Source organism: Leishmania mexicana, chromosome 27 (assembly GCF_000234665.1).
Source record: "Leishmania mexicana MHOM/GT/2001/U1103 complete genome, chromosome 27".
Lineage (NCBI taxonomy): Eukaryota > Euglenozoa > Kinetoplastea > Trypanosomatida > Trypanosomatidae > Leishmania > Leishmania mexicana.
In genome coordinates, this window is record NC_018331.1 from 349,658 (window position 1) to 370,394 (window position 20,737).

Here is a 20,737-nt window from a genome sequence, read left to right on the forward strand (position 1 = left end):
TCGCTGCTGCCTGTCCTTCAGGGTTTATGTGCGTTGGTGTTTTCTCTCTCCGATCTGAAAGGATCGACTCGGACACCTGCATAGGTAGCATCCACACCACAGCAGCCACCGCTGTATTCCCGTGTATCTCTCCTCCGTCGCCCCCCCCCCGTCCTGTTCTCCCGTGAGTCGACGATGCCAACAGATCGCTCTTTATGGGTGGAGGACAAGTATGCACTGCGATGTCGCGGGTGTGCCAAGAAGTTCACGGTCTTTCGCCGTCGCCACCACTGCCGTAGGTGTGGTCAGGTATTCTGCTACGAGTGCCTCAACGCTCTACCAACGGCCACCTCCACACCACAGAACATCGTCTTCAGCGTCTACCAGTGGTTTTCGTCGTCGCCGACTACGCCGATTAGAACGCCGACGTCACCCCAAGCGCGGAAGACTACTGAGAAAACGGAAGTCGTCGGCAGTAGCCGTGACGGGACCGCTGCTGCGGGGGGCGCTACCGTCGCAGCAGCGGAGCTTTCTATGCGTCTTTGCTGTCGCTGCGCTGCCACCGTTGCAGAAAATGCTGCGCGAGAAGCCTCTGTGCCGCACGACGAGTTTGAACCCTCTTCGCTCACAGTCAGCAGTGCCACCTTATTGCGGCCGAAGATGGCGTCGCCGCTTATGCGGAGTGTGTCACTACCGTGCCCGCCGCTATCGAAGCTGAACACGCCAATGCGACTTAGCGAGAGGAGTCATCCAGAAGAGGCGCAATTGCCCGCCCCACAGCGTACCCCGCCATCCTTTGAAGCGGCGCTTCAGTGGGAAGTCGAAGACTCCCCTTACATGGTGGCCCCCCAGTCGTTGGACAGCACAGCAATACATGCGGAGACAGCCGAGGAGCGCGAGGTCACATACTCCATCGGCCGCGTTCGGCGTCCACCACCGTCGGTCTTGACGCAGTGGTGGACAGCTCATCAGGAGGCTCTGATCAACAAGGAAGCGCGCACCTTCCCGGTGCAGCGGACAAGCCCATGCGCATCCACCTTGGAGAGGGTGGCAGCACTTGTGCGGACGCTGAGCGGCCCCGCCGACTTTCACGCGCACTTCTTCCTAGAAGAAGATGTGACGCAGTCACCATCGGACCCCAATGGTGGCGTGATGGGGAGCGCAGCGGTCATTCCTGTTGCCCACGCTCCGGCGCCGCTGCGCGGATTCCTGAACGACTTCGGCGCTGCATGCACGGCCCACTTCAAGGCGCGTATTCAGCACACGCTTCAATCTTCCTTCCCTAACCTTGGCAAATCGTCACTGTGGTGCCACGTCGCTGATGTCGCCTGGCACATCGTAAGGCATACCGCTGTCGCCCTCGACGCCAGCATTGTTGATCACTTGTCCAGCTTTTTCATCCTGGACCCCGCGCAGCCGGCACAGTGTATCGTGTACCCGGGCCTAGTGAACCGTCGACGTCTTCCTTCGAAACGAGTCATGAGTCCGTGCGACCATCCGCGCGTGCTGCTGCTCGCGGGGCATCTCTCCTACCCAGTGCAGCCGACCGAAGACCTCGTTGACTATGTACGCTCTTACAGCGGCTACCTGGACAAGTTGTTCCAGCGGCTGGTGATGTGGCACCCCGATGTGATTGTTGTCGAAGGTGGCATGCACCATTACCTGCGCGCACGCATCGAGGAGGAGGGCCAGATGCGCCTCGTGCTGGACGTTGGGCGTGACTTTCTCGTCCAGCTGTCATGGTGCTTGCGTGCTGACATCATCGCTGACCTTCAGTACGTTGGAGTTGGCGACTTGGCCACCACCGCGCCGCTGGGTCACTGCACCCGCTTCGAGGTGCTCGAGTTGGCAGAGGAAGTGCACTGCTGCGGCTTCCGCGGCTTCGACGCGCTGACGTATCACACCCTCGTCCTCCGCGGCGCTTGTCCAAGCGGGGGTGTCGTTGCGCACGACAGCAGCAACAGTGAGCGGCAGTGGGAGGCAATGGAAAAGGTGGTAAGGGAGGCAGTTGCCGTTGCCTATCATCTGGCTCTGCAGGCACACGGTGCCGCTGCACTTGTTCGCAAAGGCTTGCCTGTTTCCGTCAGTGGTGCCGCGCCGACCGCAGAGGAAGCCGCCGCCGCCGCCGCCATCACCATGAATCTCGGATGCCACTTCCCGTCGTCGGTGCAGTCCGCGTGCCGCGACGCCGCGAATCCCGCTGCGCTCTCCACTCTGAAGGACAATATCGTGGTGAACATTGTGCACATGGATGAGCTGTTCGAGGGGGGAGGCGGCGGTGGTGGTGGAAGTGCCGTCGCGAGCACGCTGACCAAGTCGCGGAGCACCGACCTGTCCCTCGAGCCCGGTGCCTCTCGCGGCTCGCTCATCCTTTTCCAAGGTGGCTCACACCTCGACTTAACTGCCAGCGGCGCTGCATCAGCGTCGCCCAGCGCTCCGCTGCTGAGCCCGCCTCTCGGACGCGCTGAGGCACCAGCGGCGAACGCCTACGCGGTGGTGCAGCAGAAATCTGCCTTGACCTTCTATGGCGCCGGAGACGAGAGCCTCTTCCACTTTCTGGTGAGCCGCTGCGCTGGGAAGGAGTCGCAGGTGCTCTACTTACACGGCGTGCATCGAGTGAAGGTGACCACGTCGACCAGTGCACCTCTCCCCTCTGCAGCGGCCATACTCACGGAGAGCGGTCTCGCCGGTGTCTTGGTTGCTGCGCAGATGCTGGCGTTTCACAAGGTTACATCGCGGCAGAGCGCTGCGAGGGCGGTGGCCGCGACGAAGCCGCTGGATGCGTATGCATTAGCCGCCTTCGTTGCGCATCTGAAGGGACACTTTTCTCTTCGAATCCGCGTGGTGGACGAGGATGCAAAGGAAGCGGCAGCGGATGCAGCGGCCGTGGCTGCCGCCCCGGTCGACGCCATGGTGGAGGTCTGCGAGCCGCATCTCCTCAACCTCTCCACCGCCGCCTTCCTGGAGTGGGTGCTGTACGGCTGGATACCCGCGCTCTCGAGGCAATCGGCGCAGCCGAGTCTGCAGTTGCATTTCCAGTTCCATTCCTTAGGGACGGCTGCGCAGCAGCAGCAACCCAGTTCTACCAATGTCTCCGGCTACGCCAACGCCGTGACATTCCTGGTGGAGGCAGTGCCTCTGTCTCGCATCGAGTACCCGCGAACCCTGATGCCGCGCACCGCTCCTACGCCACAGACGGAGGGTTCCTCTGAGAAGGATGCGATGACCATCGTCGATTGTCTCTACGCCCAAGACGAAGCCGAGGAAATGGAGAGTCTTCTCGCCGAGCTGCACCAGGTGACCCGCACCTCCTTGGATCGGATGGAGCAGCTGGAGAACGCCAAGGCAGGTGCGCCGGGTGCAGCGCTCCCGGCAAATACTGCAAACGTTCCAGAGGACGCGGAAGGAAAGGCAGCCACCGCCGCCAGGCCGTCGTCGATGCCCACCCTGGAGCGTTCCACGAGGGACTTGCGCCAGCTGTCGGAAGACGTACAGCACGCGCTTTCAGTCCTTCAAGATGCACGCCAGCGTGGACATCCGGATGTGGTTCTTCTTCTTGCCAATATCCGCAGTCACCTGCTTCCCACTCTGCTGGCCGCGTATCGCGGCTGGCACGTCGCGCAGCGGCGGGCCACCACAAAGAGTGCCGCCACTACCCCCACAGACGCTGCCGCGACTACCGCGCCTGAATACCCTTCCTGCCTTCGCCAGCTGGACGGGTGCTTGTATCACAAGGAGCGCGCGCAGTGGATTCGCCTGGCTGAGCCTTCGAGCATCCTTGCCGCAGCTCTGCTTCAGCTCTATCGGCCCCTTCCGCCCAGCATGCCCTGCACACCAACGACCACAAAGGGCGCAGCTGCTGTCACGGCGTTTGAGCTGAGCAAGCCTGTCGACAGCGAAGCAGCAGCGGCGGCATCCGTCACACCCCATACCGCCTTTGCTGTGGAAGGCGCACCCACTGCATCATCGCTGGACATGCGCTCGGCCACGCGATCGGGACCGCCGCCGCTGCTGTCGATGGTAAGCCAGCTGTCACCAGCAGAGGCGCTCGGGGTGCTTCGCCAAGGCGTCAGATCCGATGCGGCATGGCCCACGTCGCTAAAGTGCACGCTCTCTGGGTATCAGTCGGTGGTGCACCTCGGCGTCGGCGCACCTGCCGGACTCGCAGGTGGGGCGGTGGCGACACTCAGCAGTGCCGCTGGTGTGGGAAGCATGATCGGTGGTGGCACCGGCAACGCGGAGCCCACCATCACCGTGGACGTCCTCTTCCCCCTCAGCTTTGCAGCCCTTCACGTGCTCTACACGGACGGCGCTCCCTTCGACATTTGTGCGGCGCTGGGGCGGTGTCGGCCCTTTAGCACCGACGGCGGCAAGTCGCATTCGAAATTCTTCGTTACGCAGGACGGACGCCTTCTCATCAAGTCCGTGAAGCCAACGGAGCTGCGCCACTTCCGAGAGTGGGCACCCCGCTACTTTGCAAGGATGGAAGAGCACTACACGTCGTTGCAGCGGCAGCAGCAGTCGTCTGACGGTGAGACCTGTGCGCACCTGTTTGAGGCGCAGTCAACGCTGGGAAAGATAATGGGCCTCTACGCCGTTCACGTGCAAGGTTCGCGCAGCAGAGCTTCGGCGTCGCCCACCACGTCCTCCGGCGCAGGGCTTGGCGATGCCACACCGCCGCTGTGGAGCCTCCTTACGGACGGAACGCACTGCTTCATGGTGGCCGAGCAGCTTCTTTTTCAGCGCCCAGTGCGAGAGAAGTGGGACCTAAAGGGTAGCCAGCGCAACCGCACAACAGAGCAGACGGCTGCGGTGCGCCTTGATGTCGACCTTGTTCAAGAGCGTCTACGGCTGGGCGACTTCTTCTTTTGCACGCCGGAGGCGAAGTGTCTCTTGATGGACCACCTCTCCCGCGACACCGCGCTGCTGGCGGACTGCGGCATCATGGACTACTCGCTCATGGTCTCCGTCGGCGACGGCAGCGTGTGCGTGGGCATGATCGACTTTCTGCACCCGTACTCCTCCGTTAAGGTGCTGGAGTCGAAGATGAAGTCCAGCCTAGACACAATGCTCGGCTACACCCGCCGCGACCCAACCATCATCGATCCAGCAAGCTACGCAGCGCGGTTTATGCTCTGGATGGATGGCTACTTCAACGGCGTCCCAGATCGGCTGTACCCGCTTACCAGTGTGCGGCAGCTGAAGGAGTACCGTGAAAGCGGTGTGGTCGAAAAGAGGCCCCACCTCCCCACCTCTGTCCAGTGAGACACCAAAGAAGTAGGCCAGGGGAGGGGACGGGGCGATTTATGCATCTCCGTATGTGTGTGTGTATGTGGGAGTTGACGCCCCCCACCACCACCACCAGCAGCAGCAGCGATGTACCTCCTCGCTGCTGCTTCAACCTCTGCTTTTCTCTGATGTCTTGCTTAAAGCACCACATGAAAGAGTATCTCGACGTCATGGACGCAGTGGGAGGGGGGACATACATACGTGTCCTGCCCTACCGCTGGCGCGTGGTGAGTACCATTCCCCCACCCCCACCCCCTCTTCAACAGGTCCATGAAAGTACGGGACACTGTCAATGCTGTTGCGCTTCGAACCCCTTCTTCGCTTCAGTGGCGGCGTCACCTCCTGCTTTCTGCTCCTTACTGTTGTTGTTGTTTTTTGTGGGTATCCTGCTAGCCTCCTGCACGCGCCACCCCTCCCCACCGCTGGTCTCGCCGCCTGTCTTCCACCTGCTTCGTCGACGGCATGCGTCCTTTCCTGCTTCGTTTCTCTCCTGGGTGTGCGTGAGGTACGTGTCTGTCTGCGCCACCGATACGGTTCCCATTTTGGTTTCTGACGCCGATGGAATCAGCTGAGCCATGCACGCCCACCTCCACCGCTCGCCTCCCCCACCCTCTTCTCCCTGGCCATCGATTGCAGGCGGATGCACCCCCCCCTTTTTGTGTGGTCTGGAGGCCTCTCTCTCTTCGTCGTGTTTCGTGAGGTGTCGTTGATATGGGGCACAGTGTGGCATCTGTGGCAGCCAAGGCCGTATCCACGACTTCCAAGACACCTTCAAGATGGAGGAGGGGGTCGACATCATGTGTGCTAACCCGGTCAAGTACTCGGTTCTCTCACACGTGGGTGTCCCGTCGCTCTACGAAGACGCCGTCCAGAACCGACCCATTGACGCCGATGCGGCGCAGTGCGAAGTCGAGGGGTACCACACCGCTCTTGAGGTAGCCACTCATGTTGCACAGCATCGGGTGTATCGGCGCCTCACAAACGATTCCTACATCTTCCTTGCCACCGCGCTCAACGCGCAACAGGAGGGGGGCACGTCGCGTAGGTGCTACGAGCAACTGCGTGTGGGGTGTGTGCATGGCAATCTTCGGCGGCTCCTGCTCCTTGTGACGCTAGTCGTTGACATGTATACATCCTCCTAGCACTCGCTTGCTTCCTCGTAGCACGCACGCGAGGCTGTGTGTACAATGAGGCGGTGTATGTGTATGTGTGTGTGTGTCTGTGTGTGCTGCTGCTGCTGCGCGCTCATGTTCAAGGCCATGCCTGTGTTGCTCGTCTGCCACGTCGCGACGGCGTTTTTTTTTTTCGTCTGGCGGTGCGCCTACAGCTCTCTCTTTTTCTTTGATGGGATACTCGGTGTGCATCTCCTCAATTCGTATGCTCACGTGTCGTCGGTAGGCGTCTCCTCCTCCCCTCGGTTTCGCGCGTTGGTGTGCGAACCCCTGTCCGTGAACCGCACCGCCTCCACGCATGACCGCTGGTGCCAACTTGTTGCACGGCACACCACACGGAACTGCGCAAGGTGATTCGGGCCCTCTTTGACAGAGTTCAAGGCACTGCCTCCTCCGCTGTCCACGTGAGCCCCTCCATGCTACTCGTGAGGAGCCGTTGAGCCTCCTTGTCCCTCGACCTCTCTCCCCCACTATCGCTGTTGCCACTCCTTTGTGTTCCATGCGTGTTCGATGCAGCTCTTTCATCAGCGCTCTGCACGACAGCGGGGTTTCCCTCTCCCTCCCCGCGCCCCCCCCGCCTCGTCCACTCGTCGACGCGTGCTGCCTCTTATCTATATATATATATCTTTTCCCTTCTGCCTCACAGACGTGCGCCCACGCGCAGAAGCTCCCCCGCTGGTCTCGCCGTTGTCTTTGTTCTTGCCCTGAGCAACTCGTTTGCCGTATCGCTGCACTGAAGAGCTCCCATCACGAGACACGATTCAATCCACCAATGGAATCGCGTACAAAAGTCAAGGCAGGCACGCCAGTGCAACTCCCACCTGTCATCGACCCAGTGCGTGAGCGCTACCCGTTCTGCATTATTTGGTCGCCTATTCCGGTCCTATCGTGGATTCTGCCGTTCGTGGGTCACACGGCCGTCTGCGACAGCCAGGGCCACATCTACGACTTCCAAGGGGCGTACCGAATTGGGCAAGACCGCATGCTGTTCGGCAACCCCGTCAAGTACTGGGACGTCTCCCGCGACTACATCCCGTCCTTCTACCTCGACCACCAAAACTCGGCAGAGAGGGAGGAGGCGGTGAAACGTGAGGTGGCCGCGTACGATGCAGCCCTCATGTCCACCATCAACCACTTCCGCCAGACTGAGGTGTACAACTTTTTTACAAACAACTGCCATTCTTTCGTGGCGGCGTCGATGAACGAGCAGCAGCTGAAGAAGCAGCACATGGGGATCGTGAGCATCGCGATTGGGATGATGAGGCACGGCCGCTACATCAGCTTCGCCCGCTTCCTGAAGGCACATCTGCCCTCTGTCCTGTTAATAGCGGTCATCCTCACCCTCGCCTTTCTGCTATAAAACCTCTGTGATGCTTCACTATCGAAAAGATAATTTGCTTCCTATGCTTTCAGCGTGTCCCCATTGCTCTGCCCTGCAACACGAGCTGCACGCCACTCCACCCCAGCCGGGCCCCGTTGCACAGGCGCACATGGCCTGGCGCGAAGCAGCCCTGGACACACGCGGTACAGCATTGCGCCGACCCAGTCATCTCGGTGCGGCCTCCGTCCAAAGCTCGGCACAGACACACCCATTGCGCCGGTCCCCACGTGCCGCACCCTCCTCGAGAGTGGCGCAGGCCCCCTGCACCAGTGGGCAGAGTGAGGGGCCGGGGAGGGGGTGGGTGAGATGTGTTCGAGTCACGCTGGCACTCTGTCCCCATCATGTGGACGGCACAATGGTGTCCGCCGTCGCAGGCCGCTCCGACGCCACGCCGTCCACAACCTCACCAGTGACATCAGCAGCGATACATCGCTCTGACCTCCCCTACGTTGTTGGTGCTGAGCCCTGCGACACCACCCGAGGCGGCTGGGGCACTTGGCAGGGGTTGGGGGTGGGGGAGGGCTGGCTCACTTTCCACCACACACAAACACACACACAGAGTGCAGGGTGTGTGCCGGGGCCCGCGACATCACGCACTGAGGGGTGAACCCCCTTCGTTATCAGGGAGCGCAGCGTAACAGTTGAAAGTGCAGACACCTGCTTATCATTCCCATTGCGGGCTAATCTCAACCGACACTCTATCCTTTCTGTTTCCCTTACGACACCATCGCGCATGTACACCTGCTCCGACGCTAGCATCAAAGTGGTCATGGTGGTGTTGGAAGGGGTGGAAGGCCAACTAACGGTCCCGCAACAACACGGTGCGTTTCTTCATTACAAATCCTCTTCAAGTAGCATAAGCCGCGGAATTCCCTGGGCGTGAGGGTCAGTAATCCCTCTCCGTGCCTGTGTAAATTTCCGCTAGAATACTATCGCTGAGGCGCTGCGGGTAGCTCTCCTCTTGCGAGTGTGCGTGTGCCGCTGAATGATGCACTCATCTATGTTGGTCCAAACAGTTTGACTGGCGCATGAGAAGATACACATACAAATCACCTTTCGGCTGGCGTGTGTGGCGCGCGCGCGCGTGCGGGCTGCTGCCCGCTGTCCTGCCTGCGTGTGCCTGGAGCGCGTGCGTGGCGGTCGTGGGAGGGGCCGCAAAGGTGCTGGGGGCCCGGTGATGGGTTTTGGCGGCCCGGGGGGGGGCGGCGGTGGGCGGGTTCGGCCGGGGGTGGAGGTAGGGCAGGGGCGGGGGAAGGGGGGCGGTGGCTTTGGGGGGGCCGAGAAGAAGACGGGGCGCCGCGCACGCCGAGCCCCGGGAGCCAAAAAAAGGCGGGAGCGCGCCAAGCCCGCAAGCGGCGGGCCAGGCCTGCGAAAAGCCGCCCCGCGCGCAGCAAAGGATGGAAAAGAATTTCATGAACTAACAATCCCAAGAAGCGTCCTTCTGAAACAACGGGATGTCGACCTCCACAACGATGGCCTCGCCGCACAGCACACAGTCCTGCTCCGCGAGCTGGTGAACGTCGCGGACGCCGTCGAGTACGTGAGGCGCAATGCCCTCGTCAGCCAGGAATGTCTCCAGGCCACCCATAGACTCGAGCCGCGACACAGCACAAACCTCGTGCACGACATGACCGCAGTTGGGGTACACAAAGTACGGCGCGCTGCTCTGCAGCAGTTTGCGGTGGCAGAGCGGACAGCGCTGGCTCGCTGTAATGTATCCAAACTGTTCGCGCGCCTGCCGCAGGTCCTTCTTCACGTCCTCGGCGGTCTGGTACACCTCGTCCTGCGTTCGGCTGAGTTGCCGCTTCTGATCCGCGTAGGTGTCGAAGTACTCGCAGATGACGTCCCGAAAATCGTCGATGAGATTCACGTCCTCGATCTTACGGAGAACATCTTCAGTGCGGAGAACGCCGCCCGATTCCTGCACGACCGCGAGGGCCGCGGCAACGTTGTGGCTGGCGAGCGCCTGCTCCGCAGTAAGCACCCACAGTTGGCGAAGCTCGTCCTTGCCGACTTTCCCGACAAGTCCGCGCAGCGTGTCTTCGGCGGCGACAAGCCCCGGCAGCACATCCTTGTCCTCCGACCGCGCGGCCATGCTCTCGTCCTCGTCAGAGCTGCCGCTGCCACTGTTGCGCCGCTCGCGAAGCGCGTACAGGGCGGTAGTGACGGCGTCACGGTAGAGATGCATGTGTTTGTATAGGGCCACTGCGGCGGTCGTGCAGCCGTGCTCCAGGCACATGCGCAGTGCGTACCCCGTGTCAAGGAAGAGTGAGGTGCTGATAAAGTCATCGAGGCGCACGGCATCGTGCGTCTGCGCAAGCAGGCGGACGTAGTAGTTGTGCACTGCACCCGAAGAGCAGTCGTAGCGGTGAATGCACTGATCGAGCAGCACCACCACCTGATGCTCCGTGTTGTCGGCCACCTCGTTCATGGAGACATCATAGCGCACAAACGACGGCATCAGCCGCTCCATCTGCAGAGGAAGCACCCGACCCGCCCGCGCTTCCTTGGTGAGGGCACGCAGCAGCGCCGTCGTCAGGGCCACCGGTCGATGCTGGATCAGTACGGACGTAAACTCGTACCAGGGCTGCAGACGGGCAACAGAACCGTGACACGCGCCGAGGACCTTGACAGCCTCGTCGAACTGCTGCTGGACGATGTGGGAGGCGACGACGTAGCGTGTGTGTTGCATTGCCTGTGCGAATGTCAATGCGCTCTCGGGCCGACCCTGCTCCTCCAGCAGGCGCAACACCAGTTCATACACCGCCTTCTCCTTCAGGAAGACGCCGCACTGCTCCACTGTGCTCAGCAGGAACTTGTGAAAATCCGCCTCGGCGGCGGCGGAAGCCGGGACGCTGCGCGCGATTTGATCGAGTTTCGCGAGCATGAGAATCACGAACATGCTCGTCAGCTGCGGCGCCCAGTCGTCCAGCGAGGCGAGATGCGACAGCAGAAACCGGAAGCGAGCCTCCACAAACGCGGTGCGCACGTTTGTGTTGCGGTATACCGTCAACAGCGCGTAGATGTCCTCGAACCAGTCACACTTGGCGAACTGGGCAATGGCGTGGCGCGTGGCTCCGCAGTCGAGGAAGAACTGGCCGCAGTGGAAGAGACAGAGGTTGCGCTGAGTGTCCGAGTAGAAGGCAAGTCGGCATGCCGCATCCATGTAGCGCTTGCGCACCGCCAAGGGCGCCTGCGTGTCACGGCCGCGCTCGAGAAAGAGGCGCCACTGCTGGTGCGCCTCGTCTTCAATGAGCACTTCCCAGAGATGCGTGCGGCTGAAGAGGAAAAATCGGCGCGCCTCGGAGTCGTGGATGACGCCGCACAGCTCAGAGGACGGCGGCGACGATGCCCGGAACGGGTCGAAGCGGATCCGCTGCACCACTTCAGCAGGCAGCGGCGGAGCGAAGCGGTCTGCCGCGCCGCCGCTATCGGCAGAACTGCGCCACGACGCTCCAGGAGGTTGGTGTAGCACGATGCACCGCCGCGGGTAGAGCACAATCATGTGAAACGCTGTCGGGACCACTGCGATGGGGACGGCTGACGGCGGCAACGCGGCCCTGTCCACTCCAGACGCGGCCGCGTCAGTGCCGTCTGCGACTTTAGCGAGCGAGAACGACTGCTCATTCACGCGCGCCCCCTCCTCATCCACCGAGAGTACGGATCTCTCGGAGACGGACGAAGTTCGAAAGAGCAGCCGCTCATTTTCGTCCACCATGTCAGTCGAAACGTCGCGGTTAAACAGTCCATGAACGACGCCAGCGGCGCTGTTCCAGACGTACGACTGCGGCGCGGCGGCATAGGAACCACGGTAGAGAAGCACCCGCCCGTTCGCCTCCGGTGCGGAGGCGGAGCCTGCGTACAGGGGCACCGTCTGCGTGCGCAGCTTGACGGTGCCCGACTTCAGTGCGTGAAACAAAGGGCCCGGAGCGGCAATACTGCTGCTGTGTGCTTCGTGCAGATTGATGGCTGTCGAAATGAGAAGAACGCAGCCGTCGCCCCCCATCGCCGCGAACGCAATGGAGCAGATCGGGAAGGCACAGCTTGCGGGAGACGGCAGCGACCACGCCAGCACAGCTCGCATCTTCAGCCGGTTGGGGTTACTGCTGCTGACGCATACGTGAAGAGCAAAGATGGCACTACCCTTGTTCACCCCCATCAAGCAGCTCCACTCGGCCGCGCCAGCTGTTGACGACCCTTGCGTCCTGGAAGCAGACAGGGCACGGGCTCCCGACGCTTCCGGGTAGTCTTCGGGTGCTACCCCATAGCTGTCCTGTGGGAGCCAGCCCACGCACTCACCGACGACGACACCTTGCGACCCTTGCGCAACGGTACCGAGAACGTCCGTCGCTTGTAGCTGAGCGGTGGCGCACATGCGTGCGTTGAACGTGTTCTGCAAACTCACCTCACCGTCAGAGGCAGTGACCACAACGTAGGTGCCCTGGGGATGCACAAAGACCTTGTGAGGGTTACGTACGAGTGTGCGGAGCAGCACGCGGTCCTCCTCAGCGTCGCGCACTTCCAGCCGCCCACTGCGGCGCAGTACCGCCAAAACACCGCCCTGGCAATCGGCATCCTCGATAGCGTCCTGGCTATCAGAGAGTGGGTATGTGACAAGCTCGAAATGCGGTGCCACGGGGTCATGCAAGGCTTCAACATTGCTCCGGCTGTCATGTGGCACCGCCTGCGCCATTGCCGTCTTCGGCACCTCTGCCCGCGCGTGTGTTGTGGAGGATTCAATTGGCGTCGATGTGAGCGTAGTTTGAGAGTGCCACCTCAGGGTACAAGCTTTTCTATCGCATGCGCGACTGCCCGTGGGGTATGTGCCGCCTCTTCTGACTGGAAGCGCCACCGTAGGACACCAGCGGCGACTGCACACACGGGGAGACACGGCTACGAAGGCGTTCTTGTGGACTGCCTCAAGAGCTCAGCAACAGAGCTTACACGCCAAATGGGCAGCCACAAGACCGGGAAGCGCGAACAGCGAGTGAACCCCTTGCGGCACTTACGCCACAGAGAACAGGTGCACTGCTGGCCAATATGTGCCGCTGCAACACCAGTGAGAGAGGCGAGGAAAACACCCGCACCAGCCACAAAAGAAAGGTGTTCACCGCCGCTTACCCACATAAAACGCACCCGCTTGGGCGCTCACTGCAACGATACGAGGTATGTCTGTGTGCACTCCGCAGCCTGAGGGAGCCCCATAACGCGAACGCGTCAAGCCAAACAAAAAAACAAGGAGATGAAAAAGCATACATTAGTAGAAGCACACGACGTGCGATATGGGTGCAGCCATTCATATGACCGGGTGCGCGGTAGGCTACCCATGCACTCCTGCCCGACCACTTCCCTGGGATCGTATGGTGCCAAGAGCGAGACACCGAGAACCACATCCATATTTTGATCAACCCTGCTATCACACACGCGCACACCTCTTGCTGACCAGCGCCGTCACACTTGCCACAGCGACCATGGCCGATACCTTACAAACTACAACAGAATATGCTTGCGTACAACTTCTGAGACGAACAAAATTACACACCACACACACAACCTAAAACCAAAAACAACGCCAACCACGCCCACAGCAACACCCGCACCGCGTCAGTGTGAGCTGAGTTGAGAAGGGTTATGTCCTCATGCAGTGCTCGGACTGACAGGAAACTATGTGAATAGCATTCATCACGTGCATGCGCCTCGCGCAGCGGCAAAGGGGCGGGGAGTGGGGCAGCGCGCACTCTGGCACAACAGGACAAGGACTTGCGTGGGATGATGCACCCACCATTCCAAGGGAGTTGTGCGGCGGCCTAGAAAGGGGGCTGTGCGACAGAGACACCCCGCGCCGACGCACGCGCGCACATGGCGGCAGTGACAGCGCGGTACCCGCGCGGCGGAACTCGCGAAGCGCCCTCGCCCCCCGCTCTCGTTGTCTCTCTTGAACTTTCGGGCGTGTTCTGTCACTGACAGTTGTAAAGACAGGTGCCAGACAGGTCAAGATGAAGCTGCCGCCCGCGCCATCGCCATCGCCTCTTCACCCACAAACGTGCACGCAAGCCCTCGACACGCGACAGCGCCGCGTCAGTGTGAGCTGAGTTGAGAAGGGTTATGTCCTCATGCAGTGCTCGGACTGACAGGAAACTATGTGAATAGCATTCATCACGTGCATGCGCCTCGCGGAGCGGCAAAGGGGCGGGGGGCGGGTAGCGGTGGGGATGCCAAGGGCGCGGCACCCCGTCGCGCCGCATCTAGGAGAGTTGATGCTCCCACTCGCTTACTGGTGGGGAGCGGTAGGACTCAATGCACTCCTTGCACACACGCACGCACGCACGCGCGTGGCGGCATCTCAGACCTGTTGAGTTTTATTTTTGGCTCGAAATGTGCGCTCATAGCGTCGCTCGCGCACAGAAATGATTGCTTCTCCATCAGGGCCACCACGCACGCGCTCCAGGCACACGCAGGCACACGCAGGCACACGCAGGCACACGCAGGCAGGACAGCGGGCAGCAGCCCGCACGCGCGCGCGCGCCACACACGTCAGCCGAAAGGTGATTTGTATGTGTATCTTCTCATGCGCCAGTCAAACTGTTTGGACCAACATAGATGAGTGCATCATTCAGCGGCACACGCACACGCACACGCGCAAGCACACAGCAACACCCGCACCGCGTCAGTGTGAGCTGAGTTGAGAAGGGTTATGTCCTCATGCAGTGCTCGGACTGACAGGAAACTATGTGAATAGCATTCATCACGTGCATGCGCCTCGCGGAGCGGCAAAGGGGCGGGGGGGGCGGGTAGCGGTGGGGATGCCAAGGGCGCGGCACCCCGTCGCGCCGCATCTAGGAGAGTTGATGCTCCCACTCGCTTACTGGTGGGGAGCGGTAGGACTCAATGCACTCCTTGCACACACGCACGCACGCACGCGCGTGGCGGCATCTCAGACCTGTTGAGTTTTATTTTTGGCTCGAAATGTGCGCTCATAGCGTCGCTCGCGCACAGAAATGATTGCTTCTCCATCAGGGCCACCACGCACGCGCTCCAGGCACACGCAGGCACACGCAGGCAGGACAGCGGGCAGCAGCCCGCACGCGCGCGCGCGCCACACACGTCAGCCGAAAGGTGATTTGTATGTGTATCTTCTCATGCGCCAGTCAAACTGTTTGGACCAACATAGATGAGTGCATCATTCAGCGGCACACGCACACGCACACGCGCAAGCACACAGCAACACCCGCACCGCGTCAGTGTGAGCTGAGTTGAGAAGGGTTATGTCCTCATGCAGTGCTCGGACTGACAGGAAACTATGTGAATAGCATTCATCACGTGCATGCGCCTCGCGGAGCGGCAAAGGGGCGGGGGGCGGGTAGCGGTGGGGATGCCAAGGGCGCGGCACCCCGTCGCGCCGCATCTAGGAGAGTTGATGCTCCCACTCGCTTACTGGTGGGGAGCGGTAGGACTCAATGCACTCCTTGCACACACGCACGCACGCACGCGCGTGGCGGCATCTCAGACCTGTTGAGTTTTATTTTTGGCTCGAAATGTGCGCTCATAGCGTCGCTCGCGCACAGAAATGATTGCTTCTCCATCAGGGCCACCACGCACGCGCTCCAGGCACACGCAGGCACACGCAGGCACACGCAGGCAGGACAGCGGGCAGCAGCCCGCACGCGCGCGCGCGCCACACACGTCAGCCGAAAGGTGATTTGTATGTGTATCTTCTCATGCGCCAGTCAAACTGTTTGGACCAACATAGATGAGTGCATCATTCAGCGGCACACGCACACGCACACGCGCAAGCACACAGCAACACCCGCACCGCGTCAGTGTGAGCTGAGTTGAGAAGGGTTATGTCCTCATGCAGTGCTCGGACTGACAGGAAACTATGTGAATAGCATTCATCACGTGCATGCGCCTCGCGCAGCGGCAAAGGGGCGGGGAGTGGGGCAGCGCGCACTCTGGCACAACAGGACAAGGACTTGCGTGGGATGATGCACCCACCATTCCAAGGGAGTTGTGCGGCGGCCTAGAAAGGGGGCTGTGCGACAGAGACACCCCGCGCCGACGCACGCGCGCACATGGCGGCAGTGACAGCGCGGTACCCGCGCGGCGGAACTCGCGAAGCGCCCTCGCCCCCCGCTCTCGTTGTCTCTCTTGAACTTTCGGGCGTGTTCTGTCACTGACAGTTGTAAAGACAGGTGCCAGACAGGTCAAGATGAAGCTGCCGCCCGCGCCATCGCCATCGCCTCTTCACCCACAAACGTGCACGCAAGCCCTCGACACGCGACAGCGCCGCGTCAGTGTGAGCTGAGTTGAGAAGGGTTATGTCCTCATGCAGTGCTCGGACTGACAGGAAACTATGTGAATAGCATTCATCACGTGCATGCGCCTCGCGGAGCGGCAAAGGGGCGGGGAGTGGGGCAGCGCGCACTCTGGCACAACAGGACAAGGACTTGCGTGGGATGATGCACCCACCATTCGAGGCACTGGCAGAATATGGATCAGGGCATCCAAGATCTTGTGAGAGAGATGATTTGTGCTCCACGCACTTGTCGCGATAAAGTTCTCCTTGTTAGGGATGCCAGAGTCATTCATGGCGTGCTGTGAATAAGCTTCGTTATCACAGAGGGACATTGTGTTTGTGAGCAGATTGCTGTGAGAGAAGGCTGACTTCATGCTATTTTACATCTCATGTCGCCTTCTCGCGCTCCAGTTCACCGACTCAGCCGGGCCTGGGGCATGCTGGTGCTGTTGTCAGGTGTCCCCTACGTTATCCTTGATTCGTGTCTGAGAGTAGCGAAAAGTACTGTACGTGGCAGCACGGGGGAAGGGCTCGGGAAAGGGAACGAACATCGAAATGGAATGGAAGCGTGGGTGGTCCATGTGTGGTGGAAGGGTCTCATGCTTGCCCTGGGAACCGGCGCGCAGACACTCATCCGCTGTCCTCCCATTGGTTCTGTCCGCCGTTTGGGAAAGCAAGGGTGGTGCTGGGCGCCGGATGGAGCAGCGGGGAGGGGAAAGGAGGGGAGGGAAGGGGGTATTAGGCAGTGTAACATGTCGTGGGGGTGAGAAATCCAGGAGGAATTCTGCCAAAAGCCACAGAGGAAGCGCTGACCACACAAGGCCCTGGTGCAGCGAAGCACCCGCAGCAACTGTAGCTGCAAGGGGCAACCGTGATCCCCGAAAGGAATGATGGATTTCAGATCGGCGCGCGCTGACGGCGAAAAAGAAACGCACTCTTCGGTGAAGTGGTTCCGGTCCCATGGCCACGCAAACAACTCTCACAGCTCACGATGGCGGCGAAGCATGTGCGACACACCCTCTCCACATACCCTACAGCGGATCTGCTCTGCAGGTAAGTTCGCAGCAGTTTCTCGAGTTTCTCTAACATGTCCATCTCACTTCCACGAGCAAGTCCACACGCATACGCGCACACAGCCACAGCTCGCCAGCGACTGTTGCACCACGGCGAACCGCCCGCCATCCGATCGGGCCGCGCGTCCAGCCGGCTCTTCCTGTCCCTCCTCGTCCCTTCCCCGGGGACGTGTTGCGCGATAGGCGCCAGGCCGACCTGGCGGGACTGCATGCCGTGACCCGCCCGGGCCGCGTCCGGGGTTCTGCTCGAGACCAGAGGCAGTGGCGCCTGTCGTGCGGGCACTAGGCGGTGGATGTAAGTGCATGGAGGAGGAGCCCAGCGAGGAAGTGGGCCAGCCGCAGGTCAGGACCCTCTCAGACCCTCTGCCCTGCCGGTGCGCCATGTTTCGCCCTCGGCCGCTTCGTGCCGCGGCACGCCGTCATATGGCGTGGTGACACTTTACATGGGAGTCTGGCGGGCTCGGTCGTGCACACCTCGAGGGCGCTCACGTCATGCCGCCCGCATCGGCGCCGCATCGTTCCACCCCGGCCGCACGCAGGAGATGCCGCATGTTTCCCGGGCACGCACTTTCTTTGTGGGTGGGGGCTGATGGGTATGCATCTCGTCCTCCAACATGTGCCGGATTGTCGACACGATTCGTCGTGCGCTGCTGCAGAGGTGATCATCATGACGGCAAGTCTCCCCGGCACAGCGCCAGCCCATACCTGCCCGCCGATACCGAGGAGCCCGCCAGCGCTACCCGCGGGCAGGCTGCAGGGTCTCTGGCCTTTCCACCCAGTGGGTGCTGGGCCGTGTGATACCGTGGTGAGGTCCTGGGCGGCATCAGGGGCCGCGCGACCGCTGCAAGTGCAGCAGCAGAGGTCCCAGCTTCAGCGGTAGTAAGAGGGAAATATATATATAACCTCGAGGAAACGGCGTATGGCCTGGCTACTACCTCATCTTCTTTAGCGCCAACAACACCTTCCCCGACGTCGAATAGAGGGAAGGGAAGAGCATGGGCGTGATGGACTGGTACACGGCATAGCCGGGGTATTTTTTAGCGGTCAGCTTCTCCGTGATCATGGCTGTCGAGAATAGAATGAGCAGCGCCAGCATGGTGCACCCAGACCATTGCCACCACGACATCGGCGCTGTCCCACAGCTGCGCGCGGCCACCGCCAACATCACCCAGAGCGACGCCTCACAGAAGACGTTTAGGTGCCGGCTGTAGCCGAAGACACCTGTGACACAGAACCCGTAGCAGTAAGGGGCCTGGCGCGGCGTACGCACCTTCGCGCACTGAAACCGCCACTGCTGCTCGTCGCAGATCGTCTCAAAGGTAACGAGAGCCAGCAGCATCACCCCAAATGCAGCCTCCTTCGCCGTTGCCGGCCTCGCTGGAAACTGCATGACAGGCAGCGTGATGGCCCACAGCAGCCATGTTTGAAAGAAGGAAATGATAAAGAAGTTGAAGAGCGTCCACACGACGGGCGAGCAGGCGAAGATACGCCACGTGTGTACGTAACTCCACCGGTAGTCCTCGCCACCACGGGCATACCCGCCGCGGCGGAAGAAGTTGAAGCTCAGTCGGCACCCCCACACCGTTATGACGAGGCCGAAGAGGGTTGCGGTGCTCAGCGGGAACGACTGCCCTGCGGCTCGCCTCACAGCGGCCTCGCGTGCCTGCTGGTGTGTGTAGTATACGTGGATCCACGTGTACACCACCGGTAGAATAGACCACGATCGGTCCACCCACGAGTAGTTGTCGTTGCGGTGCGCTGCAATGAACAGCACAAGCGCCGCCACAACCATCAAGGTTCCCGAAAGGGCGAGGGATGTCGCCGTAACGGCTGCAACAGCACGGGAGAGAGATTCCATGCGCTTGAGGGTATAAAAGTATTTATTCACGTTCCGGTGGCAATGGGATCGTTGCCCACTCTAGACGGAGAAAACGACGGGGCGCACGTGTATGTGAGCTCGTGAATGGATGCACGATCGTACCGTCCGCTGTTGCGCGCAGTCGACCGAGTATAAGGGTATGCCCGTCCCTGAGCGTGGCCTTCGACCGTCCACAGATGTTTTCCTCGTGATGCGCTGCCTCCAGATGCGATCAGGAGGAGAGAGGACAACGATGAAGGCGCGCAAGACAACCGCACTGGTGGTGAGGTAGGGGGGAAGGATGGGCGTAGAAGTGGTCAATGGATGTGCTGCAGATCAGAAGGGACAGAGGACAAGGCAGACCGGCAGACTTGAAACGTCACACCAACACGAGATAAAAAAGAGAAAGGCCTTGATGGCTGACAGAGTTGAAAAAAATGTTTTGGGGGTTTCGTGTTTGTGTGTGTGTGTGGTCTCTTCGTGTGTGTATGAGTGCGTGCTCGCGGCGTGTCAGCATCAGTGAAACAGGGGAGGGGGCCATGGTGCGATCAGCGGGGAAGCAGGTGCGCGTGAGTGAGTAGTTGCACAGTGTGTCCGCACAACGGTGCGCGATAGCTGAGCAGGTTCAATCACATCGCTGAAAGAGGGCGTTCTCGCGACCGTAGCAAGGCACGCATACAGCGGCGCACGCCCATGTTTGCTGCGTACCACCGACAGCCATGTTGCCAGGAAAGAAACGAGGAAGGCGTGAAAGCCAAATTGCTGCGCGAAGATGATCAAAATCCGAGTGAGTCTCATAGAAGTGCACACAGACCACTTCGCTGTCATACCCCAGCTGCTTTGCCCCTTCACACTTTCTTTTGTTTTGTTTCGGCGTGTCCCCATTGCTCTGCCCTGCAACACGAGCTGCACGCCACTCCACCCCAGCCGGGCCCCGTCGCACAGGCGCACATGGCCTGGCGCGCAGCAGCCCTGGGCACACGCGGTACAGCATTGCGCTGACCCAGTCATCTCGGTGCGGCCTCCGTCCAAAGCTCGGCACAGACACACCCATTGCGCCGGTCCCCACGTGCCGCACCCTCCTCGAGAGTGGCGCAGGCCCCCTGCACCAGTGGGCAGAGTGAGGGGCCGGGGAGGGGGTGGGTGAGATGTGTTCGAGTCACGCTGGCACTCTGTCCCCATCATGTGGACGGCACAATGGTGTCCGCCGTCGCAGGCCGCTCCGACGCCACGCCGTCCACAACCTCACCAGCGACATCAGCAGCGATACATCGCTCTGACCTCCCCTACGTCGTTGGTGCTGGGCCCTGCGACACCACGCACTGAGGGGTGCCGCCCCTACCCCCCCCACTCCCCTCCCTAGCGGAGAAGGATGGAGCGGGCAGAAGAAAAGGGGAGAGACGGTGGCGTCTGAGGAGAGACTCGCTGTTCTCATGCTAAAAACGGCCCCTCTACACATGCATGCACGTGCTCCGTTCTGGACACCGCCCCAACACCCCTGCACCCCCTTCTTCGCCGTGGCACGGGCATAGCGTACATGAAAAAAAAAGAAAGGTGGACTGCCTAAATGGCGCACGCCCCTGTGAGATAGCGAGCGGCGTCGCCGTGTCCGTCCCTCCCATGGCCGCCCTCCCCGCCGCCTACCCAGAGCGCGCATTGGACGGAGTTGTTCGTTTTTTTTTTGCATCT

The 20,737-nt window shown here is 61.0% G+C and overlaps 4 protein-coding genes across 4 annotated transcripts; 2 read left to right on the forward strand and 2 right to left on the reverse strand.

Annotated features, from left to right (window-relative positions):
* Positions 1–174: 174 nt before the first annotated feature.
* LMXM_27_0890 (putative phosphatidylinositol (3,5) kinase) lies at positions 175–5,244 on the forward strand (the record flags this gene model as incomplete). The annotated part of the gene is made up of 1 exon (XM_003876614.1): positions 175–5,244. The coding sequence occupies one exon, from the start codon at positions 175–177 to the stop codon at positions 5,242–5,244; it is 5,070 nt and encodes a 1,689-aa protein (XP_003876663.1).
* A 1,968-nt stretch (positions 5,245–7,212) lies between these two features.
* LMXM_27_0900 (conserved hypothetical protein) lies at positions 7,213–7,800 on the forward strand (the record flags this gene model as incomplete). Its single annotated transcript, XM_003876615.1, has 1 exon — positions 7,213–7,800. One exon carries the CDS (start codon positions 7,213–7,215, stop codon positions 7,798–7,800), a length of 588 nt encoding a protein of 195 aa, XP_003876664.1.
* Positions 7,801–9,238: 1,438 nt separating this feature from the next.
* Positions 9,239–12,514, reverse strand: LMXM_27_0910 (conserved hypothetical protein; the record flags this gene model as incomplete). The annotated part of the gene is made up of 1 exon (XM_003876616.1): positions 9,239–12,514. One exon carries the CDS (start codon positions 12,512–12,514, stop codon positions 9,239–9,241), a length of 3,276 nt encoding a protein of 1,091 aa, XP_003876665.1.
* A 5,607-nt stretch (positions 12,515–18,121) lies between these two features.
* On the reverse strand, positions 18,122–19,048 carry LMXM_27_0920 (hypothetical protein, unknown function; the record flags this gene model as incomplete). Its single annotated transcript, XM_003876617.1, has 1 exon — positions 18,122–19,048. One exon carries the CDS (start codon positions 19,046–19,048, stop codon positions 18,122–18,124), a length of 927 nt encoding a protein of 308 aa, XP_003876666.1.
* Positions 19,049–20,737: the final 1,689 nt, after the last annotated feature.